General features: G+C 47.0%; 2 protein-coding genes across 5 annotated transcripts; one reads left to right on the forward strand and one right to left on the reverse strand.

Moving 5' to 3' along the window:
* Window positions 1-70: 70 nt before the first annotated feature.
* On the forward strand, window positions 71-4,513 carry OARD1 (O-acyl-ADP-ribose deacylase 1). 4 transcript variants are annotated; one of them, XM_087762331.1, is made up of 6 exons: window positions 71-139; window positions 641-708; window positions 1,249-1,393; window positions 1,546-1,604; window positions 2,539-2,651; window positions 2,985-4,513. In XM_087762331.1, exons 2-6 carry the CDS (start codon window positions 673-675, stop codon window positions 3,085-3,087), a joined length of 456 nt encoding a protein of 151 aa, XP_087618457.1. In that variant the 5' UTR covers window positions 71-139; window positions 641-672; the 3' UTR covers window positions 3,088-4,513. The 4 variants fall into 4 exon arrangements, with proteins under 4 accessions (XP_087618457.1, XP_009463908.2, XP_087618456.1 ...); XM_009465633.2 differs by lacking the exon at window positions 71-139 and adding an exon at window positions 162-319; XM_087762330.1 differs by lacking the exon at window positions 71-139 and adding an exon at window positions 187-549.
* A 597-nt stretch (window positions 4,514-5,110) lies between these two features.
* Window positions 5,111-14,570, reverse strand: APOBEC2 (apolipoprotein B mRNA editing enzyme catalytic subunit 2). Its single transcript, XM_009465634.2, has 3 exons — window positions 13,941-14,570; window positions 6,317-6,864; window positions 5,111-5,741 (listed from the first exon to the last, which is right to left on the reverse strand). Exons 1-2 carry the CDS (start codon window positions 14,066-14,068, stop codon window positions 6,324-6,326), a joined length of 669 nt encoding a protein of 222 aa, XP_009463909.1. The 5' UTR covers window positions 14,069-14,570; the 3' UTR covers window positions 5,111-5,741; window positions 6,317-6,323.
* Window positions 14,571-17,255: the final 2,685 nt, after the last annotated feature.

Below are 17,255 nucleotides of genomic sequence, written 5' to 3' on the forward strand. Positions count from 1 at the left end.
ACTGCGCCTGCGCACCAAGGGCGGTGCGCTGCCACGCGCAAGCGCCGGCTGAGGCTCCGCCCCCTTCCGCCAGGCTCCGCCTCCGAGCGCCTTGCGCATGCGCCGTGGCGAGGGCGGGACGGCCCGCGGAATGTTCTCGGTGAGTATCATAGAGAGGGCGGTCCTCCCGCCCGCCTAGAGAGGCGCGCGGCGGCGGCGGCCATGTCCGTGTGCCGCTGAGGGCGCCGCGGAGGCGGGGCGGGCCGGCCGATGTGGGCAGCGCTGGCGCGGCTCTCCCTGCCGCAGGCCCCGGCCCGGCGGATCGTTCTGCACACCGCGGGTGTGGCCTGCCGAGGGGTTTCCTGGAGGGGCAGGGGTGACTTGGAGGAGGATGGAAGGCCCCTGGGTGCCGGCTGTGTGGTGACCCTGGACTGGGGCCTGCTCGCAGCTCACGGGCCGGGGCTGCGGGGTGCAGCAGGAAAGCTTGCGCCACACTGCCCGGGGGTGCTGGCCTCCCCCTTTGCTGCTTTCTGGGGGTGTCTCGATTGTCCCAGCTGTCCCGTAGATAAAGTAGGCTTAGCCTTGCACCTTCTGGCACACCAGCTTATTGCCTAGCTTGGGATTCCTAATAACTCTCTTTTTCTCTCTGTCATCTTTCCAGCTGCGGGAGTCTTCACCATAGCCCGCGTTACCATGGCCACCCACTTCTCCAAGGATCAGGAGGAGAGAGTGCGTAGAAAATGGGTTATCTGGGCTACTGCTGCGATGCGTGTCTCTGTAAAGAGGCCTTCCCGTCCCCCTCATAACATGGCAGCTGGCTGTACCCTGTAGCTTTTTGGAGGGAAGGGGCTGATACTGCTGAATTCCTTGTGCTTTTGTGGTTGTGTCAGTGGTGCAGGTATTGCACAACAGCACAGGGCTTACGGGCTTGACTAAATGTCTGGGGATGTCCAGCACGGGCACACTGAAGGTGTGCACTAATCCTGCTGTGCTCTATTACATAATTTTCCTTCTTAAGCGTTGATATTGTAAAATTAACTGCTGAGCTGGCTCGTGATGCTCATAACTGGTCTTGTAGAAAAGGTAGTTACCTGTATGTTGGGTTCATAATTCATGCCAACTCATTTACTTGTGAACTGCATCTTGAGTTCGATGCCTTATTGTCCTTGATGTACAGGCTTGCCAAGTTCCCTGTTACCTGAGTATTCTCTTATCTGAGCCTGCACTCCGCTTATTTTTATTTACCCTTCTGTTTGTGGTGTTTTCCAGATCAAGTGTGTCAAGGGGGACCTTTTCTCGTGCCCCCAGACGGACGCCTTGGCTCATTGCATCAGTGAGGACTGTCGCATGGGTGCAGGCATAGCTGTTCTTTTTAAGAAAAAGTTTGGAGGCGTACAAGAGCTGTTGGATCAACGTGAGTGATACACGTGGGGTGGACATGCAGGAGCTGAAGGGAAAACCTTGATTTCCAGCAGTAAGGGTATTCCAAGCTACTTGGGGTGCGGGGGGGATTATGGAGCGGAGTGTAAGTGTTTTAAAAATACCTTCTTCATTTCTTTGCTTCAGAAAAGAAGACTGGGGAGGTGGCGGTCCTCCAAAGAGAGGACCGATACATTTACTACTTGGTAAGAGTGGGACGTTACTCAGGCACTTCCCTGTAACTAAACTGTATTAGATACGATGATGGGGGCTTTAATAGTTGTGGGGTTTTCGAGTATGCTCTTCTAAATAAGAAGTGTGAGATGTGTTACTCAAAGACTGCTGGTTGAGGAGAAGCCAAGCTCTCTTGTGTATGTATATTTAAACTTTAAATTGACAAAACTAGCTGCTAAATTATACAATTTTAAGCTGTGGAACGTAGTTCTTTTTCCCTTCTGTCGTGGTTTAACCCCAGCTGGCAACTAAGCCCCACCCAGCCGCTCGCTCGCTCCCCCCCGGCAGGATGGGGGAGAGAATTGGAAGAGTAAAAGTGAGAAAACTCGTGGGTTGAGATAAAGACAGTTTAATAGGTAAAGCAAAAGCCACGCACACAAGCAAAGCAAAACATCGGCAGGCAGGTGCTCAGCCATCTCTAGGAAAGCAGGGCTCCATCATGCCTGACAGTGATTTGGGAAGACGAACGCCATCACTCTGAATGTCCCCCCCCTTCCTCCTCCTTCCCCCAGCTTCCTATGCTGAGCATGACGCCATACGGTGTGGGACAGCCCTTTGGGCAGCTGGGGGCAGCTGTCCCAGCCCTGTCCCCTCCCAGCTCCTTGTGCCCCCCAGCCTCCTCGCTGGTGGGGTGAGGAGCAGAAAAAGCCTTGGCTCTGTGTAAGCGCGGCTCAGCAGGAACGAAAACATAGCTGTGTTACCAACACCGTTTCCAGCACAGATCTGAAATATAGCCCCATACTGGCTACTGCGAAGAAAATTAACTCTACCCCAGCCAAAACCAGCACGTCTTCACTGTAGCAAGTCTGGGTGTGGGGTTTCAGAGTGTAGTGGAATGTGTTTTTTAAAAAAAAGTGTGCAGTGATCATGCCGAAGGCGCAACTGACCTTTTACATTTATACTTAGATTACGAAGAAGAAAGTTTCTCACAAACCGACATATGAGACTATGCGAAAGAGCTTAGAAGCCATGAAAGCTCACTGTCTAAACAATGGAGTTACTGACATTTCCATGCCTAGGTAAGAAAATTAGTTACTGCAGTGTAGATACTTCGGCGTTTCTTGTGTGGAAGGCTGTTTGAGAGATGATCCCCTGCCGTGAAATGAGAGTTCAAGTATCCACTTCACTTCTATTCAACTCTTCTGTTCAATTGCGTAAATAACATTTGCATTTCCCAGAGCGTTTAAATGATGGCAAAACATACAGGCTCGGTTTCCTTAGTTTAACTGCATTATGTTGATTTATGGTGAGCTGAGTTAGTGCCACATAAGATCATAGCTGCTCGAAGGGCTAGTTGTTCATAGCACGCTCTAAAAGAGGCCATTACAGCTGTTTCGATGTCTGTTTTCCAGGATTGGATGTGGACTCGATGGCCTGGATTGGAATAAAGTTTCAGCAATACTTGGGGAGGTGTTTGAAGACACAGATATCAAGATCACAGTTTACACTCTGTGAGCAAGAGAGTTTAAAGAGAGCCCCATTTCCCTTGCTTTCAGGAGTGGAAACCTGTTAACCGATCGGGGGGAAACTGCATGCTGAGCACATTCTTCGTCTGAGCGTAGCTCACTCCTGTGTTGGCAGTGGCAGTGGCTTTTAACAACAACAACAACAACAACAACAACAACAGAAAGCTCCAGAGCAGCTAATTCGGGATGTAGTGTTCAGGGAGCCTGTGGAGAAGGCAGGGGTGTTGCGGTAACCCGTGGGGGGTTCCCGGTCTGTCCCAGCAAGCCACCAGATGTCACTGGTCCTCCACGGAGCACCTGCCTGCACTAGCGTTTCTACTTAAAGCTGACAGTTCCTGCACAGAGTGAAATTGGAGCTGTCTGTTGCTTCGGCATTTGTTGGTTTGTAGTTACGGTTGGTAATGATGAGCTGTGGAGCCCTGTCACCTTTTTTTTTTTTTTTTAAAAAGTTTTGCAATGTTCATATCTGGCATACAGTTTACTTACTCTGTTCGTTACAGGATTAAAAATTTAATTTCTGCCTTCTGGCAACAAATACTATTTTTTGTTATGAGATTGTACTCACAAAGAATCATGCTGTCAGCGTTAAATAAATAGCTCCTCAGTACTCTGCTGTCAGCTCAGAGCACGGTCCTTTTGAAAAACATACCTGTGCCTGTTTGCGTTGCGGCTGGGTTCTGGAGGAAAGGTGGGTGTGAAGGGGAATGCCGGAGATGTGTACAGACACCTCGTGGGTGCATTTTATCCCGGGTAATTGGCATAGTCTGCAGAACTCAGTTTTCTGAGAATCCCCACGAGCGAATGACTGATGTGCTGTAAAAAGTCATAGTAGAGAGTTTAAGGTTTGGTTTTGATATTTCTTTCTTACTGCATTTGTAGTTTAGCTGTTCTATGTAGGTTGGTGTTCGATGTCACCAATAGCGAAAGCAAATCAGGAACAGCTTAGTTCATCAGGCCACTGGTAAACACTTGATTTTTGGAAGTCTGGTTCCAGTACTGCAGAACTGTCACCTGCTCTGCATTCCCTTTGTTTAGTTTTCCCCACCCTCCCGTAATAACAAAGCTTTTTGACTTCTCTCATACCGAATGCCCAGAAAAATGCCAGAAACGCTTAATAAAGGTAAAAGATGGGACAGAACAGTTGAGAAGTTTTTGGCATACCATAGGGTTCCTAATTGGTTTTCACTATGAATTGAATGGGTGGAGCGTTTTCTGTTCTCAGCGTTGTGGGTTAATCTGTATTGTGCGGTTTCTTTGCTGATGCAGATCTGCAAATCCTGTTTGTGTCTTTAAGAGCTTCATATTATTACTCTCATGTTTGTTGACCATCCTTTGTAAACGTGGTTTTGGTGGATAATTGCTGTAGCTAAATACACAACTGGAAAAAAAAATAAACTCAGTAAGACAAATGGGAACTTGGAGTATTACGCTGATCGGGAGCGGCCATCAGGGCTGCTCATTGATGTCGTCCTTACGCTTGTTTATGTTTGGTTTTGAAATCTAGCGGCAAAGCAATGAAATCCGCAGCGGCTCCACAAAGGTGTTCTCAGGGCTGCTCGTTTTTTCTGCCTTGAAAATGTATGCCAGAATTGAGCGCAGTTGACTGAAGTAAGAGACGGGTGCGGCCCGCAGCTCTGTGTCTGTGTCTGTCTGTCTGTGTCTGCGCGCGCGCGCGCGTGCGTGTGTGTAGCGCCCTTCCAGCCCGTGACAGTGCAGGAGACACCAGCGTGACGACCCCCCCTCCTCTGGCTGGGTTTCTGAGCTGATGAGCGTCCCTGTGACCCGTGTTTGGTCTCTGCCTTTCTTGCTACGGGAAGCGATACGCCCATATTCTCGCTCTCTCCCTCCCGCCTGTATGTACTCTTGAAATTTTTTGGCATATAGTAATTCTCCCTTTTCATCACGCCGCACTTCAGCTATGAAATATTTCATACGTGGCTGTCCCAGGATGTCTTACTTGTCAGATTAGATTTAGGACCTCTTGCAAATAGAGAAGAAGGAATAAACAGTGCTATAGCTTTTGCAGTGATTCCAGTTTTATTTCACTTTGCTTTTCCCAGTTTTATATCACAAACATCATTGAACAAGGGGAGAAGGTATTTGATGTATCTGAAATCAAGTACTTAGGGCTCCATCATAATTTAGAATAGACCCGTTAGCCCTAATTTAAATCACAGCTCTGATTATTGAGGAGGACAGAGGAAGAAACCCTTTTTTTCATCTTAAATCCCTTTCTCTTTAACATTTATGAAGTATGTACTTTCTAAACGCATTTATCTAATTGGCAGCTTTGTTCTAAGATCTTTTCTCATAAAGTAGTCCCAGCGTGCGAGGGCTGCAGCCTTTCCTGGAGGGCCACTGCCCTCCGTTTCCTTCAAGGCTTTAGCCGCGCAGTATGCTGCCTTCGGCTCTCCTGTCAGCAGGGGCGGCACGGGTTGGTTTGGGGCGGGGGGAGAGGAACACAATAAACCAAAAAATCCCAAACACCGAAGATCTGTGTTGTATATGTATTTGTAGTCCGTCAGGGCCGAGTCTTCCAGAAGCTGACACTCCATCCTGCTGGAATCAAAGCTTTGGAAAGCAGGAGCGTCCCAGATGTCCACGTCTGTCGCACCTCTCTTCACAGATCTTTTCTAATTGCTCCTGGGTAAGGAGAAAGAGAGACGTGTTAGACGCTTCAAAGGCTTTTGTGTTTTATGGCTTGAATAGGTGACTCTCTAGTACCCCTTAAAAAAAAAAGGGAATTCTGCAATTGTAACTGTGATTTCCTTTAGTGGTTGTTTTTTTTTCTAGAGGGCTAGACTTTGGGGGGTGGGGGAAATCCCCTCTTCTCTACATTCCTCTCACTGTTTCCGCATGTGTCCTGAATACCATGCACGTGGGGAACAATGAGGTGTTCTTGTTGCACCTAGTGACCCTAGTGCCTTTTTGTTCTTTATTCCTGGAGGTGTTTAGTCTGAGAGGAAAAAGAAAAAGCTCTAAATCCCTTGCATGTCTGCTGTGGAGGAGCCCACTGCGGCGTTACTACCCTTGAAGGGGTAAGTTACCGCCTAGGATCATTTTCAGTATTCAGGTGCAGGCAAACCCGGCCAGGGACGTACGACAGTAACAGTAACTGAAATTGGCTCTGGGTTTCGCCTTTAACAACCCGAAGAAAAAAGAGGAGTCTGTGATACTGATACAAGGAGCTGGGTGACCAAGTGGAAATCCTCACTCACGTGAGCTTCAGTGCAAAATCTCAGCCAACTTTTCCTCGTAATAGTGGAAGTTCTCTTGAATGTCCTCCCATGGCACGAAAGCCTTTGCTTCCTCTCCTTCCTCCTGCTCCACAAAGTTCTGCCAGACATACTCAAAGTCTTGAGGCTTCATAATCCTCAGCTTGCAGCCAGCCGACTTCATTTTTTTCAGGGCAGCCTGCATTTCTGGGTCTTCCCACATGAAGAGGCGCCCTACCATGATTGTCAGACGCAGGTTCTTGTTCTTCTTTAGGGTCTCGGTTATCCGATCGGCGCAGGTCACGCAGGGGCTGGAGGAGACGTACCAGGTGATGTTGTAGCGGAGGCTTGATTCACACTTTGGTAAAATTGTGTTGAAGAAAGCCATTTCTGCATGGGCGGCTGCATGCTCGTCTTCCAGGTAACCCCGAGAAGTCACTGACTCTTTGCCTTGGGTCTCGACAACGTAACACAGGAAGGTTTTGTTCCTGCCTGAGCTGTATTCCACATTCCTGAACTGGAATTTGAAAAATATGGCTGGGAGGCGCTCCCTATAAAGAGTGGAGAGGAGAGAAGCATCTCAGAGGCAGATAGTAAAGGGTTACAGCATCGGTTTAGTTCCTGTGTGATCTTGGACAAGTCGCTGCATCTATGATGGCTGTATTTCTCCATGTATTAAAAGGAGACGCCTTTTAATAGCAGGATAAAAATACATTAAACATTACAAGACATTCAGCTAGTTTTGCTGTGTGCTGAGGCTTCCAGGCCCGTTCTCACTACCTAGTCTTTTTCACTTAATTTTAACAAACTTGTACTGGGAATTTCTGGTATCTGCATTGAGGTGTTTGAAGAGGAACTTGCTTCTGAAATCTGTTTCTTGAGACTATGATATTTACTGTTGGTAAGGAGGGACAGTAATTGGCATTTTCCCAGTCTTAATGCACTTGTAGACTGAACCGTTCTACTGTGTGCTAGGCCATTAATACAGTTCTTTCAGTGTGGTGTTGCAATGTTCAGCTGCAGGACCTGTTGTCCTAAATTGTCAGGATGATAACCCTGGCATTGCTAATTAACATTTTACCCCCCGTGCTTTTGCAGGCTGGATTTCCTCTGAGCAGAGGCAAGCGTGACTGACTAGTTGCAGTTTTTACATGTTCTAGTTTTACTCTTCCAGTATCAGTTGAATACTAATATTCAGTACGATTATGTTGTGACTTTGGTTTAATGAAATATCTGAGATCAAATCTAACTTCGCTATGAAAAAGTGTATTTCCCACTGAAATTTGATAGCTGTCTCATGGATACTACTGATAAAACTTCAGATACTTTTTTTTTAATGTTGTGCATCTCTTCCATTCTGGGTCTCTAAATGAGCATAATCCAAAGTGAATCATCGCAGTGAGTAATGTGTTTGCGGTCCTCTTTCACCCAAAGAAGGTAGTCTGCTGTTACTTACGGAAGGTAAAATTAGTCCCGTAAAATACCGCGTATAGCTTTTATGCATTGCTGACTGAAGAGGAGAAAAAGGAAAGCTGCATCATCTCATGGGACCTGTTACTTTCTGATGGAGTGCCAGGCTTTCCCGATTGCCCCCTGTAGCATCTCTCCGCGGAGGACATCACTACAAGAGCTAGAGCTTGAAGGGTGGTAGGTGGAAAGATGAAAAATATATTGCTGACAACATGCCTGTGACCCGCTAAATGCTACAAAGGATGGGAGCAAAGACTGCACAGAGCAGCCAAAGCCAACGTGAAATAATGAAAAGTAGTAACACAACATTTCATTTGTTACACACTAGTAATCTGCTGGCATGTTGTACTCCTCTCATCTGAGCTTTAGGTGGACCTATAACCTTGATATTCCCAGCGAGGCAATAACGAATCTTTGTAAAACACTAAGTGTCTTATTCATCCCTGTCTCATCTATAGTCAGACTATAATGTCAGGCCTCTCCAGGGGGTACACCCCGCAAAGGTCAGCAGAGATTCTCAGGCTCTTGGAAATTTTAATTGGGGAGAGCAACGAGGCTGCAGGAGTAAGTGGCAAAGTGTCGTTCTGCTGAGAGGAAAGAGCGATTTGCGATGCAACATCTCACAAGATGTCTCCAGGGACAGTGGAGGCGAAGGGTATGGAAAAGAGTGAAGAGAATGGAGATCAGTATGTTTTATGCTCGCTTAGTAATGTGGGAACCACGAGCAAACGCTATCGGTTCCCTAGTGGGAAGTGCCGGTATGGGCCACAGCGAAAACGCGGGACGGTTGCAGGTCAGGAATAAGGACTGTTCGTGAAGAGCTGGATCTGATGCCTTTTAAAATTAGTGGATGTCTTTCTGTAGAGCGGAACGGACAAGGCTTTGCTAGGACTGCATGAAACACCCCAAACAGCGTGATATTCTGTGCAGATCAGGGGGACTGGAACAGGAATGTTTGAACAGAAAGACCAGGGAACAGGAGTTCTTCATGTAATACCCGGCTGCAAATATTACACTACGTACTGTGAGCAAATGGCTTTGTGCTTAGATAAGAATTGGAAATAGTGTGCTGTCTAAATACATAACTCAGAGTAAATTATAGCTATTGTCAAGATTCTTCAGCTGAGTTATTTTAAAAGTTTAAATACAATTTTCCATAAATGTTTAATTCCACTTACAAAGTTTCAGAAATGTCTCTTCGGTACGTGTATATTCCATACTTGTTGTAATGCAGCCAAGAATTTTCTTGCTGCCAAAGTCCTGTGGCATTTTTGGCTTTTGAGAAAGTTAAAACATAAAAGAACACCCTCTCTATTTAATTTTTTATGATGCTGCAGTGGTGTCTAGGGTCCGTTTGGGTCTGCTACACAGATTCGCAGTAAAAGGCCTGGAGTTATAGTTCCCACCTCTGTTTTGGATTTCCCAACAGCATGATTTTACAGATGAACAGCTTCACTTGGAACAGCAGAGTACTATACCAGCCAAATGGTGCGCGAGTTGATGCGGTTGGGTTGGCATAGTTGTACTTTGCCCTGAGAGAGGGAGACCATTAGTCTTCCAAATGCAACAGGAGGTACGGGTAGGAACGCTCGTGTTCATAGAACTGCATCTGCACGGGGAATATCTGCCGTTGCTGTCAGGCACGGACCGCCGTCATTCTTTTCACATATCACTGATTCGTGACAGTGGAAGTTTAGAGCACAAGTTTGGCTTCAGAAGTTTTACTAGAAGCAGGTTTTCAGCTGCTTCTTAAACGATATAATTAAACCCTTACATTGTTCAATTCTACTTTGATGAGATCTGCACAAGACAGGACTTAAACAATAGAAAAGCCTGTTTGGGAGCCGTCCGTGCTATTACTGTCTTAGCTGGCACTGCATTAATGAGGGATGGGAAGCAGTAGTGTGGATACAGACTTTTATGTTGATTAATGAGCAAATAAATCGTGCTGGTTTGGTATGATTTTGTCTACGGTTCTCTGGTTTGCATCGAGAGTTTGCACAAGCCTAGGTAAGGGAAACTCACACTGGCTTGCACAAGCTCGAAACCACCCAGAAAGCCTGCCTTAACTTCCTTGTCGTAGCGTTTTGACCTCTGTTCCCTTACGTTAGATGACTTAAAGTTACCTGTTAGAGGGAGTGTCATTTTCTTTAAGACGAATTGCAAGATTCCACTGATTTTATTGAAGAGCACTATCAGGCTTTAGCATAGTGCCCCTCATTCCCTGAAGTCCTTTCTCTTGTTCTTTGAGACAAAAACAATTCACATGCTTCCAAGAATAGCGCTTTTCCTGCTTTATATCCTAGATAATGAATGGTTTTTTGGTTAATGATTTAATGATTCTTTAATTAATGATTTCTTTGAAATCCGGCTATGTTGGGTTTGGCATAAGCCACCCATTGCCTTGTTTCAGAGGTAAGTTCGTAAGGCCACTGTCAGTTGTTTTAAAATGACATCATATATTTAAATGTAGCACATCAGAATCACATGGAAGTTCCTTCCTGATTTAACTCTCTTGACTGCGAAGCGCTTACATCGGTGATGAGGTTGAGTCTCTATGTTTTGGTGAACGGCAGCGATCTGTTCCAGGAGGCACTGACTCAGTGGGGTATTTAGTCAGGCCTTCCAGACGGATTTTATTGCTTATCATCGCGGCGTCTGTCTAAGATTAGCTGGGATGTTCACCTAAATCTGTCCTCCTACCAACACGGACTGTGCATCGGCGTAATTAACAAGTTTCCGATAAAGAATATAAACAAAGCTAAGGGCATTTTCCAAGTCTGTCAGTAGCTGGCTGAGAGCTTGGAAAATTTGCTGATCACGGACACGCAGGCAACCAATGAGCTGTGCGTGCTAGCTAGCGAGAATCCGCTTAATCCCACGTAAACCCGAGCAGGGAGGCCGTTTCGGCACAAGCGTGAATTGTAAACTTCTGTCCTGACAGGGCTTAGCTGAGTCCTTGCTATGCGACTCTTGCCAGCGGTGGGGATTTGGGAAAGGTGCCTCTGGTCCTCGGAGCAGGGGCAAAGCCCTGGAGCGAGCGGTTCAGCAGTGGAAGAACAGGCAAGAACAAACCACGTGTACCGTAAGGTGCAGGCAGACGCAAATGCCGTATGCTGCATAAGCTCACCTTTGAGTTACAGCATGCTTGGCAGATGACCCTCGTAACTTATTGCAATTGTATTGTTTGTTTGGGTAGATTAAAACTCTTTCCAAACAGCTGAGCATCAAAATACATCCCTGACATAGCTGTGTCGTCTACTACAAAAGACTAAGCCAGCTTCTTTGGAAGCTCAGGTTTAGCCTTGAATAGCTTCCTGGCTGTTCCGGAGTAAATGACGAATTCTTGGCAAGCCTATTTTCCCATGTTTGAATGATGGGTGGCATGCAAGTGTTAATATTATCCCTCTTTTACCCATTGAGGCGGAAACCTCAATCTGTACGAATGGTACTGGACCGAAGAGGCAACGTGCTTTTGAGTCTGCTGAAATAAGGTAGGCTGGAGACCGCAGCGGCTGCCCAGCGTGGCCCCAGTGCGGTCGCGTGCTGGGGAGGAGAAGAGAAGCAGAACTTCTAATGAGAGAATAAAAATGTGGGATTACCTAAAAGATGCTGTAAACTAGCAGGACATATTCTTTAGATTTAAATATTTGTTCGGTGACTATTTATACTATGGTCTTAGGTTATTTGAGCTGATAAAACAGTGTCCTTTTGCTTGCTCTTTGACAACTCTTCACAAATAAACACACTCATGCTGGGCTCATTGATTATAGAAAGTCTGTAGTGATCAACTGTAACAGGAACCAAGGATTTATCGCTGCTAAAAGGAGCCTCATTTACACCCTGGGGAAAGCGTAAATAAATGTGTCTACTTAAATGTCATGAAACGTACAGAGATGGGGCTTATATTTACCCAGGACTGTGTCGACACAAATGTTGACAAAAAAAGAGTTAATATTCTTAAACAGAGCGATTAGGTTCCCGGTATTTTTTGTGTAAGCCAGACTCCTTAGAGATATAAGCAACAGCTTGAAAACTTGGCTGTGTGTCTTAAGATGCCCCTAATCCAAGGGCTAAAACTGAGCTGCACTGTAATTGAATTTAAGTGCTTCCACAATTGCAGTTATGTGTTTTCTCATAATTCACATAACTGGCTTTATTGGCTGAAAATTTGTAAATAATTAGAAGAATCCAAACCATGATCGTACCAGGTTGAGGCACAGGCTACTTCTTAAAATGAAAGTAAAAATTGCTGGATTTTTCTGTACCTCTTTCAGGGTGCTTTAGGATTTCTGCTCTACTTCCTCATTCTTACCTCTGGTAGCCAGCATGTTAGTCATAACTTAATAATCGGAGGAGGTTTGGTCATGATTCCTGCAGGAATTCACCAGATATTTATAAGCACTTTCCAAATATGTGATGAGGACGGTAATAAATACTCACACACTGACAGCTCTGTGGTCCCTCACTGAATGTCTCAGTACTTTCATTTCAGAAACATAAACTCCTGCCTTGCTTGGTATCAGCGTCTAGAAGGTAAAAATCGGCTGGTACCGGCTTAGCGTATGCCGATAGCACAGACGGTAACGGGAGGCTTCCTTGCATCGCGGGCCGCCCTCGCCCTGGTGTCGTCCCTCGTGTTCTTGCTGCCGCCGTGCCGGAGCGGAAAATCCTATCGGATTCTGCAACGCCCTTGTCATTTCAGCAGATAATTTCATTGCAGGATGACACTGAGCAAGTATTTTTCATCCCTGATTAGCACACCAATTCCTATCCAGGTCTTTGGGGTTAGCAAGGAAGTTTGAAGATTTCTAATTGCAAGTTGACTGCTCTAAGGCTGAAAAACCTGATTTCCTCATTGAGTTTCATTTTAGTGCATGTCTTAAGTGTCTAGAATTTGGCACCATATGTGTTCAGTAGCTTATATAAACAACTTTTGGTGTCTTAGCTCCGTTCCTAGCAGAGGGATGTGCTTTTCTTAAAAGTCACTGCTCTAGCAGAGAGGTGTCATTTCTGCGATTGTGTGTGACAGAGACCAAAGGCTGTGAACAACCCCAGCCCAAGAAGGCATTTTTCAGAGCAGACATATTTTAAGAAGAAAATGTTTTTTTCACCCTGTGCAGGGATGTAACCCGGCTGTGTGAGGTCAGACATAGGTGCTGGCCTGCCTCATGCATCGCTTTCAGAAACGCCAGCCACATTTTTTCAGTTTTTTTTAATCTTTCTTACCAGTGACCGTCACGTGCATAAGGGTTCCAAGCGGGATTTTAAGAGCCTGGCTCAAGCTTTACATTCAAGCAGCTGGAAGAAATCATGGTTTTGGTTTACACACTGGGAACGCTGCCTTGGTGACTGCTAAGGGAGACCAGAGGGAAGAACTACATAGGGCATCTTGCTCCTACTACAACGAGCATTTTCTAATGCTTAGAGATAACCGATTACACAGGTTTTTTCTAGTTGCAGCTGTCCATTATGTTTGACACAGTTCAGCTTCCTAGATCTCCGTTATATCTGCCTCTTTCCAAGGCCAGCCTCACCGGAGCAAAAGGAGCTGCTTGCTGCTTTGCTGTCTTGAAAACTGCCGATTGTTTTGGTGCCTTTCTGTGAGTTAGGCTTTTCTGAAAGTCAGGTTCCAGCTGTGGGTCTGGAGCCCTTGAAAATGGGGACTTTTAGCTCTCTTGAAAAATCTGTCCCTTAGGTGCATAAAGCAAAGCAGCCGTAGCAGGGGTATTTTTCCTAATCCACAGATAGAGAAACTTTCAGACAAGAGCCATTGATCACACCAAGAGATCAATATTCAGCGCTCATCAAGGGCCAGTGCCTGCCTTCCTGATACCATCAGGCAAGCGGTCCCACTGCCGTCGGCGGGACCGCTCGCGCTGTCGGGAGTCACTCAGCACCATAGAAACACACCTGCTTGCACAAAACACGGATTTGTCTGCCCGCCCGGTGTGAATCCATCCTCTGTAAAACTCAGTGAAACTTTTAACAAAATCCCACCACAAGGAAAGCCATACTTAGATTGTTTAAGAACACTCAGAAGGGCACTGGCTGAAGATACCCTCTCTAATTACCCAAGGTAAGAGCTGAGGCAGAGACCTTTGAACATCCCCACTTTGCTCTCTTGCACCCTCATATTTATATCTAAACCTCTTACCCTGTCACAATTTCAAATGGTGGCAGGTCTTCCCGCTTCAACTTCTTCTTCTTTTTTTCCTCGCCCTCTTCTGCGTTGTCAGGTTCGCCGTTCTGGGTGTTGCTGGGCTCCTCCTGCTTTTCTGCCATCTTCTTGAGTATAGGGGAATTGAGTTATGGCCACTGGGAAAAAGAAAGAGCAATTTCTGAGAGCTCTAAGGCAGAGGAGACAGCAGAGGGAGGAGGGAAAACCAGAGCTGGGAGTTCCTGCCCTCGGCACAGTTGTCAGGAGCTAAATATGGAACAAAGCAGCAGCGGTAGCGGCTGGATGGGGTAGGATGACCCAGGGCTCTCAGATGTCGCCTCCTTCCCTTGCTTTCTCTAGGTCTTTTTAACAATCCCTCTTGCTCCCCTTTTAATTTAAAATTAAGTGACGACTTCGCCGTGGGCGGGTTAAGCAATGGATGGAAAATCCTGGAAGCATAAGTATCCTTTTATCCATTAGCGTGACAGATAGCTGGCAAGATGCAGAGCTGGCAGCTTCTCCATCTACCTTCTTTTGCCAGTTTATTTTATTGCTGACCTTGAAGGACCAGTGTTTTGGCTCAGACGAGAGGGGAAAGGGGCAGTCCTCATTTGGGTTGCTGAAAAATCCCCACTGGTGGTGGATTTGGCCTCGTGGGCCACCTGGAGCACGGCAGCAGGGGTGCCCAGGACAGCAGGAGACCTACCTTGCCTTCCACCCTGCTCATCGGTGCAGGGACACTGAAAACAGGAGCTGAACGGGGTGAAATCTGGCTTGTTGAAGTCGGTGTCAGGTCGTACTGGTGTAAATGCAAACCAGAACCTTCTCCCGGATACTTTAAAGTCAGCCTTATAACGCACAGTGGGGCAGCGTTTCTGGTGCAGGGCGATTCCAAGTGCACGTGCTGAGCATCTGCCCGTCGCTCTGTATTTTTTCTCTCCGTTGCCTGAATGTTTGCAAAGTGCCCAGCACACCGGGGGCGATAACACGGCTAGGCGAGGACAAGCTTTTGCAAACTGCTGGGCTTAGTGATTCTTGCAGTATTTCTTTGTTTCTTTCACCTTTGCTGCCGCAGAGGGTGCAGGTGCTGAACGAGGGATTGCGCTGGAGCCAAGGCATCGGGCAGACGAGAGCCTGCGGTGGAGGCGCGGTGAGAAGGGAAGCGCGGGGGGTTATGCAGCGACAACGGACCGGTGCCGGCAGCGTGCCGAGGACAGAGTACTGGAGACGTTCTGGTAAGGTGCTTACTGGGATTTGCCTGAAGGAGCGTGGGTGCGAAATCTGCCTTCCATACGAAGAGAAATGAGACGGACTATACAGACTTTATTGACAGGAGCTGGGATGTTTGGTTTGCTTGGCACCGTATCAAGCAGATTTCTTGACGAGGCTGTGGCAAAGAAGGGTACTCGGGGGTGATGTAGCTTTCACATGAGCGCTAAAAAGAGTTTTATATGTTTGGGTTGGGGGGGTTGTATCTTTTTTTTTTTCTTCAGGATTATGTGAAATTCTTCCAATTTCGCACTCTAAATTTAAATCATTTAAAGTTTGTATAATTCCCATGTGAGCCAAGCCTAATGAAAACCTGAGCAAGACTTTTCTCAGAGGCTAATCCTGCTGTGCCACGAGGGTGCAAGGACATGGAAAACGTGCCGCTGTGCAGGACTCCTGTTTTGGCCAAAGCGTATTGGAAATCACGTCTCCAGTATCTTGGGTTCTGCACTTAGTTCAGAACCCACCATCACCAAGGTTTGGATAAATATGAAATATTAAGCTATCTTTGATTGAGTATTCAGCCTGTACTGAGAGGAAAACCTGCTCTTAGTTTGAGGAGGATAAACTGTATTGTGTAGGAATTAAATAGGTGTGAATCCCTGCTTTCAGGCCAAACTCAGTCTCGTGATACTGCTGTAGTCAGCTCTTTGCAACTTTAGAGGGGTCTGCACTATCACGAAGTGAAATAACTTTATGCCATTGGGCAGATAATTTTATCGTAGATAATAAATAATATATTATCATAGATAATTTATTCTGGCTACTCTTTCAAGCCCCCTTGCTAACAACAGCCTGCCTTTCTGTGCTACGGTATCCTGGTAGCTTTTCATTAGTACCACCACCGAAACGCAGCATTCTGGGGACACAGCACCCCCCCTTTCCTCCCACACTGTTTGCTGGTGACAAGAAGTTGTTTATTCGGTGACTGACACAGCTGGCACGGAAAGTGTTGTGACAACAGCGCTATCAAGGACTTGACAAGTTCCAAGACATCCTATCCGTGGAACGTATAGCTTTCATTTTCATGGTGCAGAATTTTATTTATTTTTAAGCTTAAAATACTTTCCTGGAGGGCAGGTGCAGTGTTTTTCCTCTCGCATGGTAACTATGCTCAAATTCCAGCTCCGCTGTCCGGTTGCTCTCACCTTTGACATTTCAGGCAGTGGTTTTGGGGATGGGAATCCTCTCTTAATGAGTGACAGCTTGTTTCCTTCTCACCCTTATACTTTAACGAAGTGTTCCAGCCCCTCTTCAGTCCTTCTGACCCACTTCTCTTTATTTTTGGAAGCTCTTGACGGCTAGCGTCCCATCTTTCCCGCAGCCTTTAGCTTTCACTGGCCTGGCCCCTCCGCAGGGTTCAGGGCTGAGCTCTAATCTAATCTCGGGAATGCGGCACTGCGACTCTGCCTCTATCCCGCCCTTCCCCAGCTGCTTCGCAGCTCCATCTAGGGCAGCGCACCAAATAGTCGTGATCCCCCCCCGCAGCGTCTGCCGGCGCCAAAAATACAAAGGGACGCCACTGAGTTGCTGTCAGTCTGACATTTTGTGTTAGAGCCATAGCAATCAAAGCTTTGATCCGCTTTGTTCGGCGGTTTTAAGCAACCCGAGTTCCCCCGAAGTGCCCACGTGCGTACAAGAGCGCGTGTGCATGGGCCCAACGACTGACGAGGGAAGTATTTTTCCATCAGCTAGTTCGGAGAAGGAGCTGGGGCACGGGTGCTGAGAGGTGCCAGGGATGCGCCTGGCCTCGCGTAAGGAGCTCCCCATGGCACTTCGGTTACCTAAAATCATTGCACTTGCCAACCAGCATTTTTATTGAGGCTTCCCTCCACCCTGCCCCTCTCCCCACTGATGTAATGGTTTATTTAGTTGACTATGAATTTCGTTCCGCTCAGAGAGCCCTGCACGGCGGAATCGCTGTTCGGCCACCGAAGAGGTGCAAGAGGTCCGCACGCACGTCAGGTCTTGCCCAGGGAGAGCGGGAATCGGCCCCGTGCCTCTCCGCGCTCGCTCCCCCACGGCCAGGGCTAGTCCGTGCTC

This window comes from Nipponia nippon, unplaced genomic scaffold, assembly GCF_047370975.1.
Source record: "Nipponia nippon isolate SJK-2023a ecotype South Korea unplaced genomic scaffold, ASM4737097v1 scaffold_25, whole genome shotgun sequence".
Taxonomy (NCBI): domain Eukaryota; kingdom Metazoa; phylum Chordata; class Aves; order Pelecaniformes; family Threskiornithidae; genus Nipponia; species Nipponia nippon.

What these genes read in the sequence shown, in the direction of transcription:
- OARD1 (XM_009465633.2), top strand. Translation starts at nt 250, where the DNA reads ATGTGGGCAGCGCTGGCGCGGCTCTCCCTGCCGCAGGCCCCGGCCCGG. An exon ending in GATCGTTCTGCACACCGCGG is followed by an intron (nt 320 to 640) that starts GTGTGGCCTGCC and finishes TCATCTTTCCAG; the next exon opens with CTGCGGGAGTCTTCACCATA. An exon ending in ACCGATACATTTACTACTTG is followed by an intron (nt 1,605 to 2,538) that starts GTAAGAGTGGGA and finishes ATTTATACTTAG; the next exon opens with ATTACGAAGAAGAAAGTTTC.
- APOBEC2 (XM_009465634.2), bottom strand. Translation starts at nt 14,068, where the DNA reads ATGGCAGAAAAGCAGGAGGAGCCCAGCAACACCCAGAACGGCGAACCT. An exon ending in CCATTTGAAATTGTGACAGG is followed by an intron (nt 6,865 to 13,940) that starts GTAAGAGGTTTA and finishes CACTCTTTATAG; the next exon opens with GGAGCGCCTCCCAGCCATAT.